Source organism: Adiantum capillus-veneris, chromosome 1 (assembly GCF_014529385.1).
Source record: "Adiantum capillus-veneris isolate H3 chromosome 1, ASM1452938v2, whole genome shotgun sequence".
Classification (NCBI taxonomy): domain Eukaryota; kingdom Viridiplantae; phylum Streptophyta; class Polypodiopsida; order Polypodiales; family Pteridaceae; genus Adiantum; species Adiantum capillus-veneris.
The window spans coordinates 79,509,693-79,529,797 of NC_140931.1; the positions used below are offsets into that span (position 1 = coordinate 79,509,693).

The following is a 20,105-nucleotide window of genomic DNA, read 5'->3' on the forward strand; positions in this document are numbered from 1 at the left end:
CTCCAAGAGTACAGAGACAGTCTCTACCTGAGAAGAGTCGGTAAACAGCTTCCTTGCCCCCTCTTATCCTAGTAGCAGCCGCAACAAACTCCTCCAAGCCTCCAAGGTGGCATCAGGTCGGAGATTTTCTCTCAGTTTTTGCTGAGAAGTCTTTGGAAGAGCCTTCTCTACCCATTTCTTGACCATGAACTCACCTGGTGGTTGAGGAAGCTTGCCGACCAGAGACTTTGTTCGGGTCATGAGTTTCTGCAAAAGTCTCTTTGGGTTGAAGCCTCAGGTTGGCCATCTCATCAAAACCCTTTCTTCGAAGTCCCCTGGTCTGAAAGCTTCACAAAACTATTGACGTAAAGCTGCCCAAGTTGAAAAGTGATTCTCTGCAAACTGACTGTACCACTTGTCTGCTAAACCATCCAATGTTGATGGAAATAGCACCAAATAAGCATCTTCTCTATTAAGACCACGACCTCTACAGAGAGATACAAACCTCCTTGCATGGTCGTCTGCATCTTCTGAGGAGAGTCCCTTGAAAGTAGGAAACTTGATGTTTACCTTGGCCAAAACACTAATCAACGCCTCCATGGCCGCTTGCTCAGGAACCCGTTGCTCAATAGCTTGCTGTAACAAAATGGAAGAGAGCTTTACTGGGGAAGGTGACCTGGAAGATGTAGAACCGGATGGAGGAATGGATGATGTGGTATGTGGAGGTATGAGTGATGAGGTTGGTGGACTTCAATTAGGTACCAAGGGTTGACGTCTTCTGTTGTAGAGCTTCAGAGGACTCGGTAGTGCGCTTTGACACTCTAATGACCGCCTTGTATGTGTCATGCACTGACCACAAACCCAACCAAGCTTTGGGCAAGAAGACTTTTAACTAGCTGAACACAGGTCTAGACTCTACTAGACCAGGGCAAGTGCTAGACCTAGGGACGAGGAAGGACTAGACCAAGGACGAGGAAGGACTAGACCAAGACGAGAGCTTAGTTTGACCAGGGTGAGAGAGGACCAGACCAATAGGGCGAGAGACTAGGTCAGCTAGAGTAACTAGGGTGAAATTAGACCAGACAAGCAGGCTGCACTGGCCAGGCGAAGTAGGTGATGCTAGGTAAAACCCAGCTAGCTCCTCGATTTGTACCTTAACAGAGAGTGAGACTTCAGTTTGAGGTCCCACTGAGTGTGCCAAAAATGAGAGCACCTGTAGCGCGGATAGTGTGTCGTGCTCTCTACAGTGGGTGTCCTCAGTGCAATGTGTGTGACATCTCACTCAAAATAGAATGAAAACAAAGGAAACAATAGATAGCAGTTGATCAACAGAGACACAGCAGCAGACCAAAACATATGGACTCGACTTCTCAAAGAACCGATACAGACTCTGGCGTGGAAGCACACTCAGCTCCAGCCCAGAACTCAAGAGTACAATGGGGGTGTTGAGGCTCAGATGTGCAGGGATAGTGCAGACGTGCTGTGTGTATAGACTCGCTACTCTAGACGACCACACTAGACCATATATGATGAAGATGATAATCCCGATGACCCAACAACTACTACTCATATGTACCACCATAAAGAGCCACCAATGGCTCATAAATGTCAGCCATATAAGTCTATCTCCAAACTGAGTGGTGATGGTGACCTGGCCACGATAGTCCACTAGACCACCGCTCGTATCCCTGCCCGTATCCCTGCCACGTGTCACTGCCCAGCCCAAAGAGTCTGTCCGGTGTGAACCAGACCAAGCCAATTGTACTACTGTGTCCTGTGAAAGTGACACTGTAGCCCTGCTACAGTGACCCCTAGGGTCAATTATATATGGAATTAAAGCTGGGTCGGGCAATGCCAATAAAAACCCACGATTTCTTGAAATGTCACTTACTTATGAGTTAATCAACTCACTTATAAGAGGTGCTGCACATGCACGTACATACCTAGGTTGGGTACTAATGCAATTGTATCGGAACACTCCCCAGTGCCTACACCTAGCAGGCACTGGCTGTGCTCGTGCAATAAGAGGGTATGCAACTATTTGGGCATGCAGGTCCTATGTATAGGCTCACAAGGGTGCCAGAGCACTTCCTAGGCTGTCCTAAACCCTAGAAGTAGGAGTTAGCTTGTCCACATGCACATAGGGTTGGATGTGCACATGACACATACCTTGGGAACCAAGGTATGTAAATACACACCTCTCACATGGTTTTCATGATATTTTTGAAGAGATTTGGGATATTGAAAGATGCAATTTTTGATGTTGGTCCTAATATTGTGGTCCAAGTGTGCAGGGATAATGCATCTTATTGTGTGCACGCACAGCAATTGGTGGAACAAGAGTGATCTCACATCTCTTATACCCAATGCATATGTCATTGTCTTGATCTTCTGCTCAAAGACATCGGATAGCTTGCATGGGTTAAACCTATCATAACACACACAATAATTGTAATACGCTTTGATACCCAAGAGAGAAATCAACGACAAACTGAACTTGGAGAGAGGGAGAGAATAATGAAATGAAATGAAATGTTATATTAACATCTTCAAAAGGCCAAAATGACCTATGAGACCAATCTGTTACAAAATGGTGAATCTAATACCATGTCTGGGTACAAAAGAACTAGAACAAAGATACTACTACTAGAATCCATCCTCATCTGCACTTTGGATGTCGAGATAGTATGGCTCGAATCCTCTGCTGTAGTCTCCATCGATGTTGTGTAGCCCCTCTCCTCAATCGTGGCCGTCTGAATCTCCGTAGCTCTAGTGCTCGGTCGATGAGTGCCAGTAGTGGTCGAATGAGTGTGGGCCGAGCTCTGCAGTGATGGTTGCTCCTCTGGCTGTCTCATATCTAGTGAAAAAAAATATGTAATCTGTCTCTGGGACTCTCTCTCTCTCTATCTCTCCCCAGTAAAGTGTCTCTATATCTGTGTAACTCAAGTAGATATAGCCCAAGACATCTCTGATCCTCATAACTCATGACCCTAGAGAAAGGACCGAAACCCTCTCTGAATAAGCAGTGGAAACGGCCCCGTATCTCATAGTACACTATGCAATGATATATGTAATGTGTGTGTGTGTGTATATATATATATATATATATATATATATATATATAGAGAGAGAGAGAGAGAGAGAGAGAGAGAGAGAGAGAAAGAGAAATGAAATGAAAATGAAAATGACAATGAAATGAAATGTTATATTAACGTCTTCAAAACGCCAAAATGACCTATGAGACCAAAAAGTTACAATGCGGTGAATCTGATACAATGTCTGAGTACCGAAAATAAAAAGAAAAGAAAAGGTACTAAAAAGGGAACTGCATATGATACGAGCAGGGGAGGGGTGGAAGTAGTGAATGAGGGCTAATATGACACAATATGGGTGTGTGTATGGTACAAGATGAGCAGGGTGAACAATCCTGAAAAGAGTTGAATCACAGGAGATCCATCGTCGGTCGTTGGCGGATCTCATCAATCTCCTCCATGGTAGTAGTCAGACTGGGAGATTTGCATGTCGGCCAAAAATGACCCAGATCCTCTACTGCAGTCTCGGACGGTATTGTGTAGTCCTCCGCCGTCGTGGGCGTCTGGATCTCCCAAGCTCGATCGCTCAATCAATCAGCGTGCCTCTGGTATACGAAGAATGTGAGCTCTCCTGTGGTAGTTGCTGCTTCTGCCGCCCTGTGTCCACTCTAAAGAAATCTGTGATCCGTCTCTGAGATTGGCTAGCCTCTCCTCTCATCAGGCTCTCTCTGCGTCTCTATAGCTCGAGCAAAAAGAGTCCCAGACATCTCTGATCCTGGTATCCCATGACTCTTAGAAAGTGGTCCAAATCCCTCCGTGAACAGGCAGTGAAAGCGGCCTCCTGTCTCATAGTAAACTGGGCAGTGGCATGTATAGTGCAACACTATCTCTGGCTCCATGTGACATAGGGGACATGTCCTGGCCTCTGTTGGTACTCCATTGTACCTACCAGTCTTGATCCGAAGCAAGTGTGAAGATGTGCGTATCTTGCCAATAGCGCATCGTATCCCATGAGATAAGTAGGTGTCCGTGTATCTGGGCCTGGTCACAAAACCATCCTCAGTGAGATAGAGAAGATGCTCTCTATAGAAAGCCATTTTCGTGACCAGTTCTTGTGCCGGCTGTATCCAGGTCCTCCTGGTCAGGTCCTGGCGGATGAGCCTGGTGATCTCAGACTGTGTAAGAGTTAGAGAGGGTGCATCCAATGAGTATTGGAAAGGGGGGAATCTATCCATGTTGAACCCGTGTCCCTGAAACCATGATGTCATCTCCCCATACCAGCATGTTGCATCTCCCTCCATAGCTAAGTGTCAAGAGGACTCAAGTGCTAGGCGGGCATATCTATCTCTTGGGAGGTCCCATAAGCGGTGTATAAAGGAGACTGATCTGGTGAGCGCATCAACCACTAGTGGGGGGGCAGCTAGCTCTGAGAGAGAGAGAGAGAGAGAGAGAGAGAGAGAGAGAGAGAGAGAGAGAGAGAGAGAGAGAGAGAGAGAGAGAGAGAGAAATGAAAGGTTATATTAACGTCTGTAAAAGGCCAAAGTGACCTATGAGACCAAAAAGTTACAATGTGGTGGATCTGATACACAGTCAGAGTAACAAAATGACAAAATGACAAAACAAATATACTATGGAATCCTGGACTGCTAGGTGTGAACGGGGCAGAGCAGCTAGCTGGGGTAGGTAAATCACAAGAGATCCAGCATCGGTCGCTGGCGGATCTCATCAATCTCCTCCATGGTCAATAGTCTGACCGGGCGTCGTGCATGTCGGGCCAGAGTGATCCGAAGCCTCTGATGCAGCCTTCGTCGATACTGTGTAGTCCTCCGCAGTCGTGGGCGTCTGGATCTCCCCAGCTCAGTCGCCCGGTCGATCAGTGTGCCTTTGGTGTGAGGCGACGGGCTCTGTTGTGGTAGTGGCTCCTCCGGGTGTCCAGTGTCTGCTCTAAAGAAGTCTGTGATGTGTCTCTGAGAATGGCTAGCCTCTCCTCTCATCAGGCTCTCTTTGTGTTGGCGCAGCTCGAGTAGAAACAAACCAAGCATCTCTGATCCTTGTACTGCATGACTCTGGAGAGTGGTCCAAAGCTCTCTCTGAACAAGCAGTGGAAGCGGCCTCGTATCTCGTAGTAGATGGGGCAGTGGCATGTGTAGTGCAACTCTATCTCTGGCTCCATGCCACACAGGGGGCATGTCCTGGCCTATGCTGGTACTCCATTGTATCTCCAAGTCTCGATCCGCAGCTGGTGTGAAGATGTGCGTATCTGGCCAATAGCACATCGTATCCCATGAGACAAGTGAATGTCCATGTATCTGGGCCTCGTCACAAAACCGTCCTCTGTAAGCTGGAGAAGATGCTTTCTGTAGAAGCCATCTTCGTGCCCAGCTCCTGCGCTGGTTGTATCCATGTCTTCCGGATGTCTAGTTGAGCCAGGTCTTGTCGGATGAGCCTGGTGATCTCGAACTGTGTAAGAGTCAGAGAGGGTGCCTCTAATGAGTGCTCGAAGGGGGGCAATCTGTCTATGCTGAACCCATGCGCCTGAAACCATGATGTCATTTCACCATACCAGCATGCTGTATCTCCCTGCATGGCTAACTGTTGAGAGGACTCAAGTGCAAGGCGGGCATATCTGTCTCTGGGAAGCTCCCACATGAGGTGTATGAAGGAGACAAATCTGGTAAGCGCCTCGACTACTAGTGGGGGGGCAGCAAGTTCTGCTCGGATAATGGCACGTGGTACTGAAGCCTTGGCTCTAATGAGCCGTGAGATCATAGAGACCAAAGGCTTCTCCATGTCCCCCCACCCATCAGTGTGACCTGTCCTCCCGTGATGATCCAATGAAGGCCCCCATATCTTAGCTCCATAGAGCAATGCAGACGCCACTAAAGTGTCAAATAGCCAGAGCTTCGTCCGAGGCTCCTGAAACTGAACCTGTGAACACATCCTCTCCAAACTGCCCAATGTTGCATGGGCTCTGTTCAATCTAGTCTCTGCTGCTCTCCTCAGTGAAAATGTTGGTTGTTGGTCCACTAAAAACAACTCCAAGGTAAGTGTAAGCATCTGTGTACTCCACCGTCCCCTGGCCGTATGTGAATGCGGGCGCTGACCTCCTGATCCACTGTGGGGTGGTATTAAATACCATAACCTTGGTTTTACCAAGGTTGACAGACAAACCACTTTCGTGGGCAAATCTATGCAGAGCATCCAAGTGACGTTGCGTCCCCTCTGGAGAGTCGGAGATCAACACAATATCATCAGCATAGAGCAATAGTGGAATCCATGTCCCTGCCAGCTGTGCACCTCTATCACCATCTCTCTCAATGTAGTCAGCAACCTCATCCACATACATACCAAATAGAGTAGGAGAGAGCGGGCAGCCTTGCTTCACACCAATAGTGGAGTGAACCGGTGCGGACAAACCCTCTGGGGTGCGTACATGCCCCACTACTGACTTGTACAATGCCATGATCCCCCAAATGAGTTCTGTGGGTACTCCCATCTCCTGTAATCTGCGCATCAATCTAGCTCTGGGTACTGTGTCAAATGCTTTGCGGAAGTCCACAAAGCTACAATAGATCCGTCTCCCATGTGATCTGCCCTCCTCAATGATGGCTCTGAGTGTCAAGATATGGTCAAGAGTAGAAAAGCCTCTCTTGAAACCTGCCTGCCCAGCTGCACATATCCCTTCCCTCTCTACCCATCTACTCAGCTGCTGCTCAAGAATGGATGCGTACAATCGTGCCAATGTGTGTCCAATCATGATAGTGCGATAATTCCCAGGCTCCATAGGGTCTCCTGACTTGAAGATGGGTACAATCGTAGAAAGGCTCCAAGTATCAGGTAGGCCCTCACACATGGCACGATTAAACATAACTGTTAGAAGCTCTGCTAGTAGATCTCTGGCATGCATGAAATGCTCAGCCACTAAGCCATCATGATCATATGCTCTCCCAGTCCTCATCCTGTCAATGGCCTTCCTCACCATCTCAGTGGTGAAAAAAGCACATGTGTGTGGGCATGGATCGGGGGGGTCGGGGAGGGGTGGCTGTCCAGAAACTGTGTACAAAGATGATGCGTACTGGCCCCAAGTCTCTGTAGAGGTAATGGCAGGTGGGGGGGATTGCTCATGAAAGAGCCGCCACGCCTCACGTGAGTCCTTACTCAAGAATAGCTGGTAAAGGTCCTGCTCTAGTCGAGCCAAAAATGCCCTTTTCTTCCACCGCACTAGGCGTCGGAAGTCAATCTGTGACTGCCTATGAGTGATGTCTCCCAGAAGCACCTCCCTCTGAAGTCTAGCTCTAGTCTCGCGGCATTCCGCATCATACCAGCTATTCTGGGGCATGCTCCCAGAACGGCGTCTCTGCTCGGGCTGAGTGTGTGGGTATGCCTCTACTGCTGCATCATGTAAAGTCTGTGTCAGTATAGTAGTAAGCTCCTCCAAAGGTCGTCCTGGCTCCTCCATGCACAAGCGTCTATATATCCCATCTATGTATACAGAGTCCGTCTCCCGCGTGAAGGTGTAGTGAGTCGCATGATCAACGAGGATAAGGATGATGAGAGGCTTTTGGCTTTGCAAGAGTTTATACATGGAGAGGAGATTTCCACCACTCTTAGGGTTGCTATGGGGTCCCATGGTGATGCATTTGATGATGCTGCTGATGAGGATGAGGAGAATGATATTTGCAATGATGATGATGGTGGTGATGCGGATGATGGAGGGGAAGAGGATGAGAAACAGCTTACGGCCGGCTACCATAATTCAAATAAAGCCTTAGTACTACAGAACGCTACTTTTTTGCAATCATCTGGCCCTGATACCATGAGAAAAATAGGGGAAGGATCTCCGAGCTACTCTGGCCCTCTATGGCCGCATTTCAGACGATCCACCCAACCATAGCCACCATCCGGCAGCACCCCTTGCTAGTTCAACATCAGAGGGACGTACTGCGTACATCAATAAGACCAGATAAGCTCTATGTGGGTGGGGATCATCATCACAAATGAGGCTTATGACCTACTTTTGTAGATGACCGGCCATTCTACCATGTTCACCCTAATGTCTGCCAGATATTAGACACCGATCCCTCCGGTCTCGATTATTCTCAAAGAATTCAACATCAAGCCATATGCTTTGTGTGTGTGTGTTGGGGGGGGGGGGGGATGTTAAATTTCCTAAAAACAAATCATTTGTTGGTGAAACCCTGAAGTGCATAAAAGCAAGCATCGAATCATGTTGTTAAATATATGTCTTGTGAAACTATTGACATGTAGGTGATATTATTAACATGAACGAGGTAAGCATCAACATCACCTGATGTTCAAAGAACGGATAATCCAAATAGGCATCAAACCGTCTAGCAAATGGAACGTTTGTCTCCTGCCAACTAATTGAGTATGTGAGTTCCAAACTCTTTCCCGGTATTAATCTTTGTGGACTGTCTTGCGTGATATTGACTTGGATTATCTGCCAGACAAAGCATTTGCTTCCATACTAAGAGTGTTCCTTTAAAGTTAATATCGTACAAGCTTTAGTTCATCTCATAGCGCGCACCTGATCTTGATTGTATTTGACAAGAAAATTTTTGTGCGAGTAAAGAAGATGTTTTGAATCATCCTTCATTTCAGGATTGTACTCTCCCACAAAACCTGTGGGTCAATGACAAGTTGGCATCAGTTTCTGCATAACATCTAGATAGCTCTTTTTCTACCCTTTGACCCAACACGCATGAGCAAAGACAACAAGAAACAATCATCTCGTGCCAGAAGTACATCGAATTTACTAACTTCCAATTGAGGCCTCTTACTGATTATGCTTGAAAACTACATACCCCACAGAGGAAGGTCATCTGAGATTTCGATGCAGCCACAATCCCGACCAAGCACATAGAAATTTACAAAATGTCAGTAAAAATTTTGCAGAAAAAAATTTCAGATTATGACTGCTCAAGAATAGCACTAGATTTGATCACAAACCCATAAATAACTCGAACCAGTATGTGTTTTCAATTGCATCCTTAAACTCTCTTTCCTTTGAGGCATCCATTTTGATGCTGCATATGGGACTTCGTTCAACATCCTCTGCAAAGAAAAGACTGCAGTGTGTTAAATTTTGGTAGCAGCTTTAAACAAGTCAAGTAGCAGAAAAAAATCCCACATATGCAGTTTCTTCCAATCTCTCAGCAATAACAGTAGCAACACCCAATATCATAAATGAAGGGCAGGAGCTTGGAAGACAGACCGATCCTTGCACGTCTTGATGTGTACACATGAAACTGCATCATATGGTCGCCTGACACAACTTCATGCAGTCCACTTGACACAAATCTATCCGACGTTTTCGTCATTTTGCTATTTCCTTGAGATGCTCCCTTTCAAGCTCTCCGGATGTAACTCTTTTTAGGATTCACTGCTGGCGGAAGTAATATAACATTGTTATCAGTAAGAGCCAAATCAATGCTCATAATTGCTCTCACTTTCAAAAAATGGAATCAAAATATCATTTGAGGTAGCACTTATTGCTCCTACATTGGCTATTAGTCTCTCTACTCCAGCATTTCCTCCTCCATTCCCCCTTGCAGCCTGCTACATCAAGTCTACCTTGTGCTAGTGGTGCATATCCATGCACACGCACATGCTACCTAAACAAGATCTGTCGGGTTGTCAATGCAGCATCATTAACAACTTCTTCTCATTTGGAGAGGGACAGCGAGGGCCTGGCAATGAGACAATGATTTGAGCAACCCTATGATTGTATCGATTCGTGCTTTCTTGACGGCAATCTGCTTCGTATGGACCACTTAGAGTCTTGGGTACATAAGAGTTACCACGCTCAAATCGGGTTCATTATCTACTTTGGATAGGCTTCTCAGAGTCTCGTAGGGATGACCCTATATGTATGAGCGTGTGAGGTGAGTCAAGAGGCCCTTGGTTGTAGGACTCGCCACCTCCCTTGCTGACTGTTTACGGAATAGTGCAAGAGGAGGCCAAGGTCTGCGAAAAGAGGCTTGTGTGTGCTCTCCTTTGCAAACGGTACGCTCAAAAAGACCCTCCTTAGCGAATTCCTGCTATGGTGCGACATAGACTATTGAGAAAGAAAGCTGATTTCAGTCCTCTCACACGCATATATTGGCTGTCCAAAGTAGAATCAGCCCATAGAAGACATGGTTGAAGTCTTTGCAAACGGTACACTCAGACAAGCCCTCCTTACTTACCAAATTCCTATGACAGTACGACATAGACTTGTCTCGTGACACATCCAACCCTATGTGTTGATGGACAAGCTATAGCACGACAAGGGTTCAGTCAGTCGACTCACTCTAGATTCAAAGCGTTCTGGCACTTTTGTGAGTCTGTTCGCAGACCGTGCATGCCCAGGCACTTAGTATAGATGCATATCCTCTGGTTGCACACATTATGATCATAAGCATTCCCATCAGAATCCTTCAGGGGAATTTTCCAGTGCATTTAGCCTATTTTCCTTATTTTTGACATTTTTCACTTATTATTTTTAAGTGACTTTTGTTGGAAAGTAGGTAGGGCAAATTGGGTAAGTTTGTATATAAGCAAACCTAGGCTAGCACTAATTGGCAAAAGAGGCAACAGGAGCACCATTGCTCAACAGGCAACTTCTCAGCAAGAACCCTCTTGGTGGCGTTTTCCCTCCAAGCAAGACTCCCCTTCAGCTAGCGTTTTCATCAGCAATATACCATCGCCAGAAACTTCATCACTTAGCGTTTTTTCATCAAGCACCCATCGCCCAAACCACCTCAGCCCTGGCGTTTTCCAGAAGCCCAAATCGCCCCCTTTGCATGGCGTTTTTCAGTAGATAAAGAACCAGCAGATTTCAGCCTTTCACCACCTAAAGGAACAGCAAATTTCAGCCATCAGAGACCCAGCCATATCAGCGTTTTTGGTTCCAATGATTTGCAGCCATTAGCGTTTTTGGGACAGCAGCAAATCTGCGACAGATTTCAGCCAGTAGCGTTTTTGGACAGTAGTACAAAAGCATCAGTTTTCAGCCCTTAGATCGGTCTCGTCATCCCCGTCGTCGACATCGACCTAGCCTAGATTTGCATCAGTCACATGCATCCACTTTGTACCAATTTGTGCAATCAATAGTAGACCACTCTCGCCAACGAGAGTGGGGCCTTCGGAGGAGGGTTTTACAACGTCTCTGGTGTCGTATTCTCTTTCCTCTATATCTCTCAGTCTCATACACTTGCACGCACAGTGTCCATTCACTTTGTTTGTGATCACTGCACTCTCTCATTAAGAACGGAAGGCTCTCCCTTCCATAAGAACAAAAGAAACCTTGAGCACACTTCGGAGCACTCATCTTGAGCAAAGTTCAAACATCACTTCCGCTGCACCTTACAAGACTATTGCATAAAAGGCTTAATATTCAGTCTTCTCTCACTCATAGGTTGGCTATCCGAATCAGATTCAGCCTATTGAAGATATCTACGGAGTTACTTTCAGCCAAGGGAACTGTCAAGGTGAAGTAATTAGGGAGGATAGATTAGGCTAGCATTCATGATTAAGTGAAAACTCAATGGACACAAAGTAGACGAACAAAATGAACCTAGAACTTGAGTAATTGAGCTAGCAAATGTGAGTACAAGGCTACTCCTTATATAGGGCATCATGTGTGTAGTCACTAGTGTAAGGTGTAAACAGTAATACAAGTGTATAAGAGTCCAAAACACCTCCAAAATCATCTCCTAGGAATATGGGTCAACCCCTCTTATTGGCTTTATCTCCAATCAATTGGCCCTCTCCACCTCACATATCCTCTAATACACATTGGATCAGACACATGAGTCGCATGATACTTTGCCAACTAGGCTCCATGTAGACAAGCAAAAATAGACACCAAGAATTGTAACCACAAATCAAAGTCCACAAATTCGAACAACCCTCCCTTTGGGGTTTGCGTTTGCGCTATGAAAAGTGATGGAGTGACATAACACACTCGATCCGAAAGCAAAACTAACATCCCCAATCCAGGAGAAAAAACGTCTTCAATCCAAGAGACAAATGAAACGACTCCCCTCCAACAATGCGGACAAGACCAAAACAAAGCTTAATCCAAGCTATCTCTATCATAACTCCACTACAAGAGGAAAGATGAACCTAGAGAATATCATCACCCTCACTAGTCACAACAGATCGCACACTTCTGCTTTTTGTTCTAGTACATGAACCGATGCTTTCCATTTGTTGTTGTTGCAGCTACTATCCTTGTTCTCCTGATAGGATTTGGAAAGAGGACGGACCTTTTGCATCGAGTGCAAGCCTATTAAACTGAAATAGATGCACGACACACGAGACGGGGAGTGGCAGAGTTCCACCCCACAGAGCACTAGCCCCAAACCTTGGCACCCCTTTCAGTATTTCTTTATATTGCTTGAACTCAGTACATCGCCGGTACTCCATCCTCTACACCTTATGCGGAGCATGCCAAAGAATGAGCCCTTGGCTCATATTTAAAGACCCTTGGCCATGAAAAGCAGTTACAAGAAAAGCTTTCAAACTCAAAAGCATCTGGTTCCAAAAACTAGCACTAAAAGTTGTCAGCGTAAATCACGGAAATCCATACAGGCTACCAAGTCAACTCAATCAGCGCAAAATGTGGACATATGTACAATATGCCACGTGGCATTGCGAGCACAAATCGCGGGCATCCGTACAGCTACCACATCATCATCTTCTCCACAAGAGTTGGAGAGTGTGCCTGTCTGTCGGTCCTGCTATACTTCAATGTCTTTAGGTTACTTGGGCCCCATCGAACGGGGTCTCGCAAGTTGATGGGAATTCGTCTTTAAAATAGGCCACTCGGCAAGACTTTGCAAGTTGGTAACTTCTTCCGTTGCTGCTTCTTCTTCAGTTGCTTCTTCAATTAGGGTTTAGGACCCTAGAACGGGATCTACATGTTGGCTCCGTTCTTCAGTGGCTTGACACGTCAGTAGTTTGTGTGTTAGGTGCAGCGGAATGATTGTTTGCGCTTTGCTCAAGATGAGTGCTCCGAACTGTGCTCAAGGGTTCCTTTTAGTTCTTATGGAAGGGAGAGCCTTCCGTTCTTAATGGAAAGTGCTACGATCACAAACAAAGTGAATGGACACTGTGCGTGCAAGTGAATGAGACTAAGAGATAGAGAGAGAAGAGAGATACGACACCAGAGACGTAAAACCCTCCTCCGAAGGCCCCACTCTCGTCGGCGAGAGTGGTCTACTTATTGATTGCACAAAAGTGGTACAATGACGATGAATGGACTGATGCAACCTGGGACTATGTCGGTGACGACAACGGTGGTGACGACGACGACTTTAGGGCTGAAATCTGTGGTCTTCTATCTGCTGAAATTCGAGGCTGTTTCGGTGGCTGAAAATGACTGTTTTGGCTACGTTTTCGAGGGCTGAAAATGGGGATCTTCTGCAACCAACTATGGCTGAATCTGTTGTCGTGTCTAATGCTGCCCTTGTGCAGACTGTTCTTGATGCCTTACCAGATTCCTACCAGACTTTTGCTAGTACTTGGAGACTGATGACCCAAGGAAATCCTGAAGTTGTCAAGTTTGATGCATTATGCACATTGCTGTTGCAAGAGTCACTTTCTAAAAAAACAGGACTAGGCAGCGTGCAGTTGAACAGGCTTTTATTGCTTCTCAAAGAAAGGGTGGTAACAGTAATGCAGCCACTTCTTATGGTTCTGCTGCGAGTGGCAAAAATTCTGTTCCTAATGCTTCTGCTGGCAGCACTTCGTCTGGCAATTCTGGTGATAAGGGCAAAAAAAAATGCGTTGCCATTATTGTAAAGCCAATGATCACTTGATCAAGTCGTGTCCTAAGTTGAAGGCCAAAGAGGCTAAGAAGAAAGAGGGTGGTTCCACTGCAAATGCTGGTTCCACTACAAATGCAGCCATTGTTGAGTCTTCTGTGAAAGGAGATTGTGATGCTGATGTTGATGCAGAATGGGCTTTTAGCGCAGAGTGCACTTACAATCCTGCTGTCCATGATGCATGCTTGTCAGTTGCTGCAGATTCACATGTGTGGTATTTCGACAGTGGTGCTACAAAGCACATTACCTCACATCGTGAATTGTTTACCTCTCTCGAGTCTGTCCCTCATGGGAATTCAGTCACTTGTGCCAACAACGCCTCTTATCCAGTTCAGGGAGTTGGAAAGATTGTGCTCACTGCTGCTAATGGCAGTTCCTTCACACTTGTTGATGCACTTTATGTACCTGGGATCAAGAAGAATCTCTTGTCTGTATCCGCACTTGCTAGACTTGGACTTGTAGTCAAATTTGTGGATGACAGATGTACAGTTCATGATCTCAGTTTTGGTGATGAAATTGTTGCATCTGGGCTTTTGTGCCGTGGGCTGTATAAGCTCACTTTGTATGACAAGTGTGGACAAAATTTTGCAAATGCTGTTGCAGATTCAAGGGCTATTTCAGATGCAAAACTTTGGCATGCACGTTTTGGTCATCTGAATTTTGCCAGTTTGCTGCGTTTGCAGAAATCTGATATGGTTGCTTCTTTGCCGCCTCTTGAAGCACCTATCAAACATGTTTGTGAAGGCTGTATTCTGGGTAAAATGCAGCGTTCTAAGTTTCCAAAGGATGGTTCAGTTAGGGCCACATGCAGGTTGCAGCTTGTGCATAGTGATGTTTGTGGGCCCATGCAAACTCCGTCCTTGGGCAATTACCTGTACTTCGTGACTTTCATTGATGATTACTCCAGGCATGCGTGGGTATTTCCGCTTAAAGCGAAGTCCGAAGTTTTTATGTGCTTCAAACAATTTTTGGCTATGGCTGAAAATGTCTCAAAATGTACTATGGGCACCCTCCGTTCCGATCGAGGGGCGGAGTATATGTCTCATGAATTTAATGCATTTCTGGCTAGTCGTGGGATAAAACACCAATGTACAGTGCCTTATACACCTCAGCAAAATGGTGTTGCTGAGAGGAAAAACAGGTCACTAACGGAAATGGCACGATGTATGGTCAAAAGTCAAGCTTTGCCGCATTCTTTTTGGCTTGAGGCCATCATGTGTGCCACTTATGTACTTAACAGGCGTCCTACGAAAGCTTTGCAGTCTATTACTCCATATGAAGCATGGCATGATAGAAAACCTTCTATTGAGCACATGCGTGTTTTTGGCTGTTTGGCATATGCTTTGGTGCCACAAGTGCAGCGCAGAAAATTGGATGATAAGGCTGTCAAATGTATTTTTGTTGGTTATAGTGCTGAAAGCAAAGGTTACAGGTTGTATCATCCGCAAACAAAACGTATTTTGGTTTCACGGGATGTAGTGTTTGTGGAAGATTCTGTTCAACCCTTGCTGTCATGTACTAGAGACAGTAATGTAAGCTCACAGGACATTTATGACACTTTGTTGCCTCTTTTCAGTGGTGGAAATACGAATGTAAGTTCCAATGAGGCAAATGTACAGCCTATGGGGGTTTCTGAAAATGTTTTAGAACAGCCTATTACTGATGCAGATGTACATGATGTACTTGATGAGGAAAGGGCTGAAAATGAGCAGGATAGAGGTATGCCAAAATGGCTGGTGCACACTTTGCGTGACAGTAAATTGGATGCACCTTTATCTAGTCGTACTCGTTCAGGCTCTCGCCATGCATCTTATGCATCAGATTGTTATGCTTTGGCTGTGTCTAGTTTACATGATGTTGAGGAGCCTCTGTCTTTTGATGAAGCACACAATTCAGAAAATTGGATTGCTGCCATGAAATCAGAATATGATGCACTTATAGAGAATGACACATGGACTTTATGTGATTTGCCTCCTGGCAAAAAGGCCATTGGTACGAAGTGGGTTTACAAGTTGAAACGCAAGCCGGATGGTGAGATCGATCGCCATAAGGCTCGACTTGTTGCAAAGGGTTATGCACAACAAAAAGGCATAGATTATGAAGAGACTTTTGCTCCCACTTGTCGTATGACTACTGTGCGTTTTCTATGTGCATTGGCAGCTCATTTTGGTTGGGATGTACATCAATCAGACATTGTTACTGCTTTCTTGAATGGTGACATATTTGAGGAAGTTTATGTAACGCAGCCTCGCGGTTTTGTCATAAAAGGACAAGAGGACAAAGTGTGCAAATGTAAGAAGGCTTTGTATGGGTTGAAGCAATCTCCTCGTGCTTGGTATGAGAAAGCTGACACTCATTTGGTTAAACGAGGCTTTCGTAACAGTTCAACAGAAAGCACATTGTATGTAAAGCGTGAGGATGATGTATTTCTCATTGTGGTTCTTTATGTTGATGATTTGCTGATCACTGGACCAAATGAGAGACATATTGCTGAATTTAAGGCTGATTTGAATGCTACTTTCAAGATGAAAGATTTGGGGCTGTTGCATCATTACTTGGGTATACAGTTTAAGCAGTGTGATGGTGGTATTGCCTTGTGTCAGAAAAGTTACATAGAGACATTGCTATGTAAGTTTGGACTTGAGGATTGCAAACCTATTGCCACTCCCATGGAAACAGGTTTGAAGTTGAGTCTACATGATGCTGGCGATCCTGCTGATGTCACTCTTTACCAAACTGCTGTTGACTGCCTCATTTATGTATGCAACACGAGGCCAGATATTCAGTTTGCAGTCTCGCAGGTCAGCAGATTTATGCATAGCCCAGGGTCTAAGCATTGGCAGGCTGTCAAGAGGATTTTCCGCTACCTTAGTGGCACTTTACATCTTGGCTTGTTTTATCCCAAGGGGGGATCATTGCCGCCAGACTTACATGCTTTTTCGGACTCAGATTGGGCTGGTTGTTTTGACACGCGAGTGTCCACAAGTGGTTTTTGTTTCATGCTTGGCAGTTCATGTATATCATGGTTGAGCAAGAAGCAACCTACTGTGGCCACTTCGAGTTGTGAGGCTGAGTACAGGGCAGTCTTCACAGCTACGGTTGAGTGTGTATGGCTCAGACGCCTTATGGCTGACTTGGGTGTTGGACAGGACACTGCCAACACTATCTACACTGACAGTCAGAGCGCATTGGCAGTTGCGAGGAACCCAGTTTTTCATGCTCGCACAAAGCACATTGAGGTGCATTACCACTATGTCAGGGAGAGGCTCTCAGCAGGAGAGATCAGCTTGGCTTATGTGCCAACACAGGACAACCTTGCAGATCTTTTCACAAAGGCATTGTCTCGTGAGAAGCTTGAAGCTTTCCGCAAAGCTTTGGGTTTACTCCCCTTTGTGGACTGATCCTGTCCTCAGGGCATGGCACTTCCCTTTACTCATGTGCCAGCTCTCGTTCACCGCATCACTCCAGGGGGGATTTGTTACCATATACATGTGGTAGTGATGTGTGTGAACACACTAGGACCGCCGGGGCATTTTTTCCCTCTTTAGGAGGTTTTTTCCCCCGTGCATTGTATATACGCCCATCACTCTAGGGCTATCTATCTTTCCATTGCACACTAAGGAATACACTCTCTATTGTGTGCCTTGAGCTTCCTTCGTCTTCTCCAAGCTGTGTGTGTTTCTCTTCAACCCTAATTCCAACAGCAGGACCCATGTTCCTAGGGTAACCCGGGATCAGAGTCTCCAGTGTTCTGCACTTCTGCTACTAAATGTGTGTTACACGTCACTTTTAGTGAGTTTACACATTTATTAGCATTTTAGCCATTTTTCAGGATCAAGGGGTTTTCTAGCAGGGTAGGGCATTTTTGCTATTGCCCTATATATACACACACCCCTTGTACTTTTGGCATGTTGTGATCTAGTGAGCAAAGCTTCTAGCGTTTTGGGCACCCTCTCTCTCTAGTGTTTCTGCGTGTAGTCTCTCTCTCTGTAGCATTTTTCTGTCACGAACGATCTCGATGGTTTTGCATGCGATCTCTCTCCCTTTGTATAGCGCTAGCTTTCCCCTTTGTGCACAGCCCCTAGTTGCAGATTAACACTTGCACGTTGCTACCTATGCTCGTTCGGTGGGTGGTACACGATAGGTCGTCGTCTAAAATGTAACTTTGCTCCGGGCACAAGATCTGCTAAATCCTTCTCCCTATTAGTAATTTTACTTCTTGTAGCACACGTGGGAAAGAAGCCCTAAAAGATAGGAATATGTACTCATAGGCAATTTTCCATAATTCTTTAGCTCATCCATTCAAGTACATTTTTGCTTATCTTCATGTTTCCTCTTTCTTCATACCAAGAAGTAGCATATCATTCAAACTATGGTATTTAGTGTGAGTACTTGCTTGCAAGTAGAACATGTGTTAAGGTGAACATGTCTAGATGAATCTAACCATAACATTGTTTGTTAGTACAGACAAAAAAGCATACCCCTGAATTTTATATCAATTTAAATCGATGCATAAGATTTTGGCTTGGGTGAGGGTGATTCACAAGTGTGAGTGTGTGTGTGTGTGTGTGTGTGTGTGTGTGTGTGTGTGTTGTGGGGGGAGCTTACTCTTGAATTTGATGTCGATTTGACTATCGATCAACTCATTTCCCTGCAGCACTTCTCCAAGTCCACCCCATTTGTGGCCTGGGATCTCTCCGTTAGGGCTGCAAAAGGGCAGACTGTAGTAATTGTACGTCTCTTGAGGGTTGTAATAAGGACCAACCTTGTTGACCCACAATACAACTTTTTCCTCGTCCCCATACTGCAACACAGACCCAGAATCGTTTCAGAAAAATCTCTCTCTCTCTCTGTCTCTCTCTCTCTCTCTCTCTCTCTCTCTCACACACACACACACACACACACACAAAAGCACCTTGTGATTATAGTCTGAGGCAGATGTGAGGTGAAGTGAGAGCAGGAGGAGTGAAGCTAGCAGGAGGGCGGGCGGGAATGGCGATCGGAGCAACATGGCGGAATCTACCTCCTTTACAATCACATTGAGAGTAGTAAAATCAAAACTAGTTCAATTTACAGTGCAAAATCTTAGAAGATTGTTGACGCCTTTGTGAATTATAATTCCATTTTGTAGAAATTCCCAAAAGCCCTAATAATTTAAATTTTTCCAGTATACCCTTCTATTAATTTTGAATAGGTTGCACAAATTTTTCACATAGTTGATGTCGAGCAAGGTAACTTCGCTCCTTGTCAATTATATTAGTTGGAATCTTCGCAGATACCTTCAAGATTCTTCACATTCTCCACAATCTAGACTAAACTTTTACGGGAGAGTTTGATTCGAACTAGGCATCCCAATAACATCATTAGTGCTAACCAACGCAAGCATTGCTCGCAAGTGTACATTATGCGACCCCAATAATATAAAAATAATGGGACCCTACTTGTCCTCCCCCTCGTCACGTCGACTTGCCCCTCACCATGAGCATGCAGGAGGGGAAAGGGTGTCTAGCACTTGGCATCCCAGCTAAGGCGGGATCGTCTTCACCTTGATAGCCACGAACACAGCTAGTTGTCCCGTCCCCCTTTCCTCTTCATTTAGTTTAGCCTTTCGTTTTCCTTGGAATCTCAAGAGATGCGTCTTAAGCAAAGCATTTCTTAGAATGGTGCAGACACACTTGCACCAATTAGCTCCACAAACATTGCCATCTATGTCCATCAGTAATGAACGATTTATCCCACAAGCCCATAATAGAAGTGAAAATGTAGGTCTATTTTATTTTTTTAAGAAAGCACCAATTTCCTTATGAAAATGTGTAGATGTTTGTGAAATTGACAGGGTACACTCGTAAAATATCAAGAAGTTCACAATTATTTTTGGAAACTTGGCAAAATTTGCCCAAAATCACAAAGTTTTTGAAATTTAAAGGTATACCAAGAATTCAGGAAGGCATTTTGGTGATTTTCCCTTTGCTTTGTACTAAACCTACACATTATACCATACTTCCTCGTAGATAGCTTCATATCTGGCTTCATAGTCTAGCACCTAGTTGCAATATTGCATATAAAGAAATTGCAACACTTATGTTAGACATTCTTATGGGTTTAGCATAGTCTTTCTTGGCAAGTTCTATCAAGGTAGCCTCAAGTGCGTTGCTACACCTAGGCATTCCATACTCTTATACGCCATTAGCGAAGTTGATCACATTTTTTTTCTCATGACTAAAAGTACCACCATAGCATTGTACATTTATTAACCCTACAA

At 45.2% G+C, this 20,105-nt stretch overlaps 1 protein-coding gene across 1 annotated transcript in view; it reads right to left on the minus strand.

Annotated features, from left to right (window-relative positions):
- The window catches only part of LOC147465034 (transmembrane 9 superfamily member 1-like), a 35,693-nt gene extending 16,776 nt beyond the window's left edge, over window positions 1-18,917 (minus strand). The window contains exons 1-6 of the mRNA XM_086517607.1: window positions 18,759-18,917; window positions 18,452-18,647; window positions 8,982-9,086; window positions 8,837-8,854; window positions 8,560-8,654; window positions 8,320-8,472 (exon numbers count right to left, since the gene is read on the minus strand). Of these exons, the coding sequence (XP_086373733.1) occupies window positions 8,320-8,472; window positions 8,560-8,654; window positions 8,837-8,854; window positions 8,982-9,086; window positions 18,452-18,647; window positions 18,759-18,854 (663 nt within the window). The 5' untranslated portion in view covers window positions 18,855-18,917. The remainder of the gene's footprint in view (window positions 1-8,319; window positions 8,473-8,559; window positions 8,655-8,836; window positions 8,855-8,981; window positions 9,087-18,451; window positions 18,648-18,758) is intronic.
- Window positions 18,918-20,105: the final 1,188 nt, after the last annotated feature.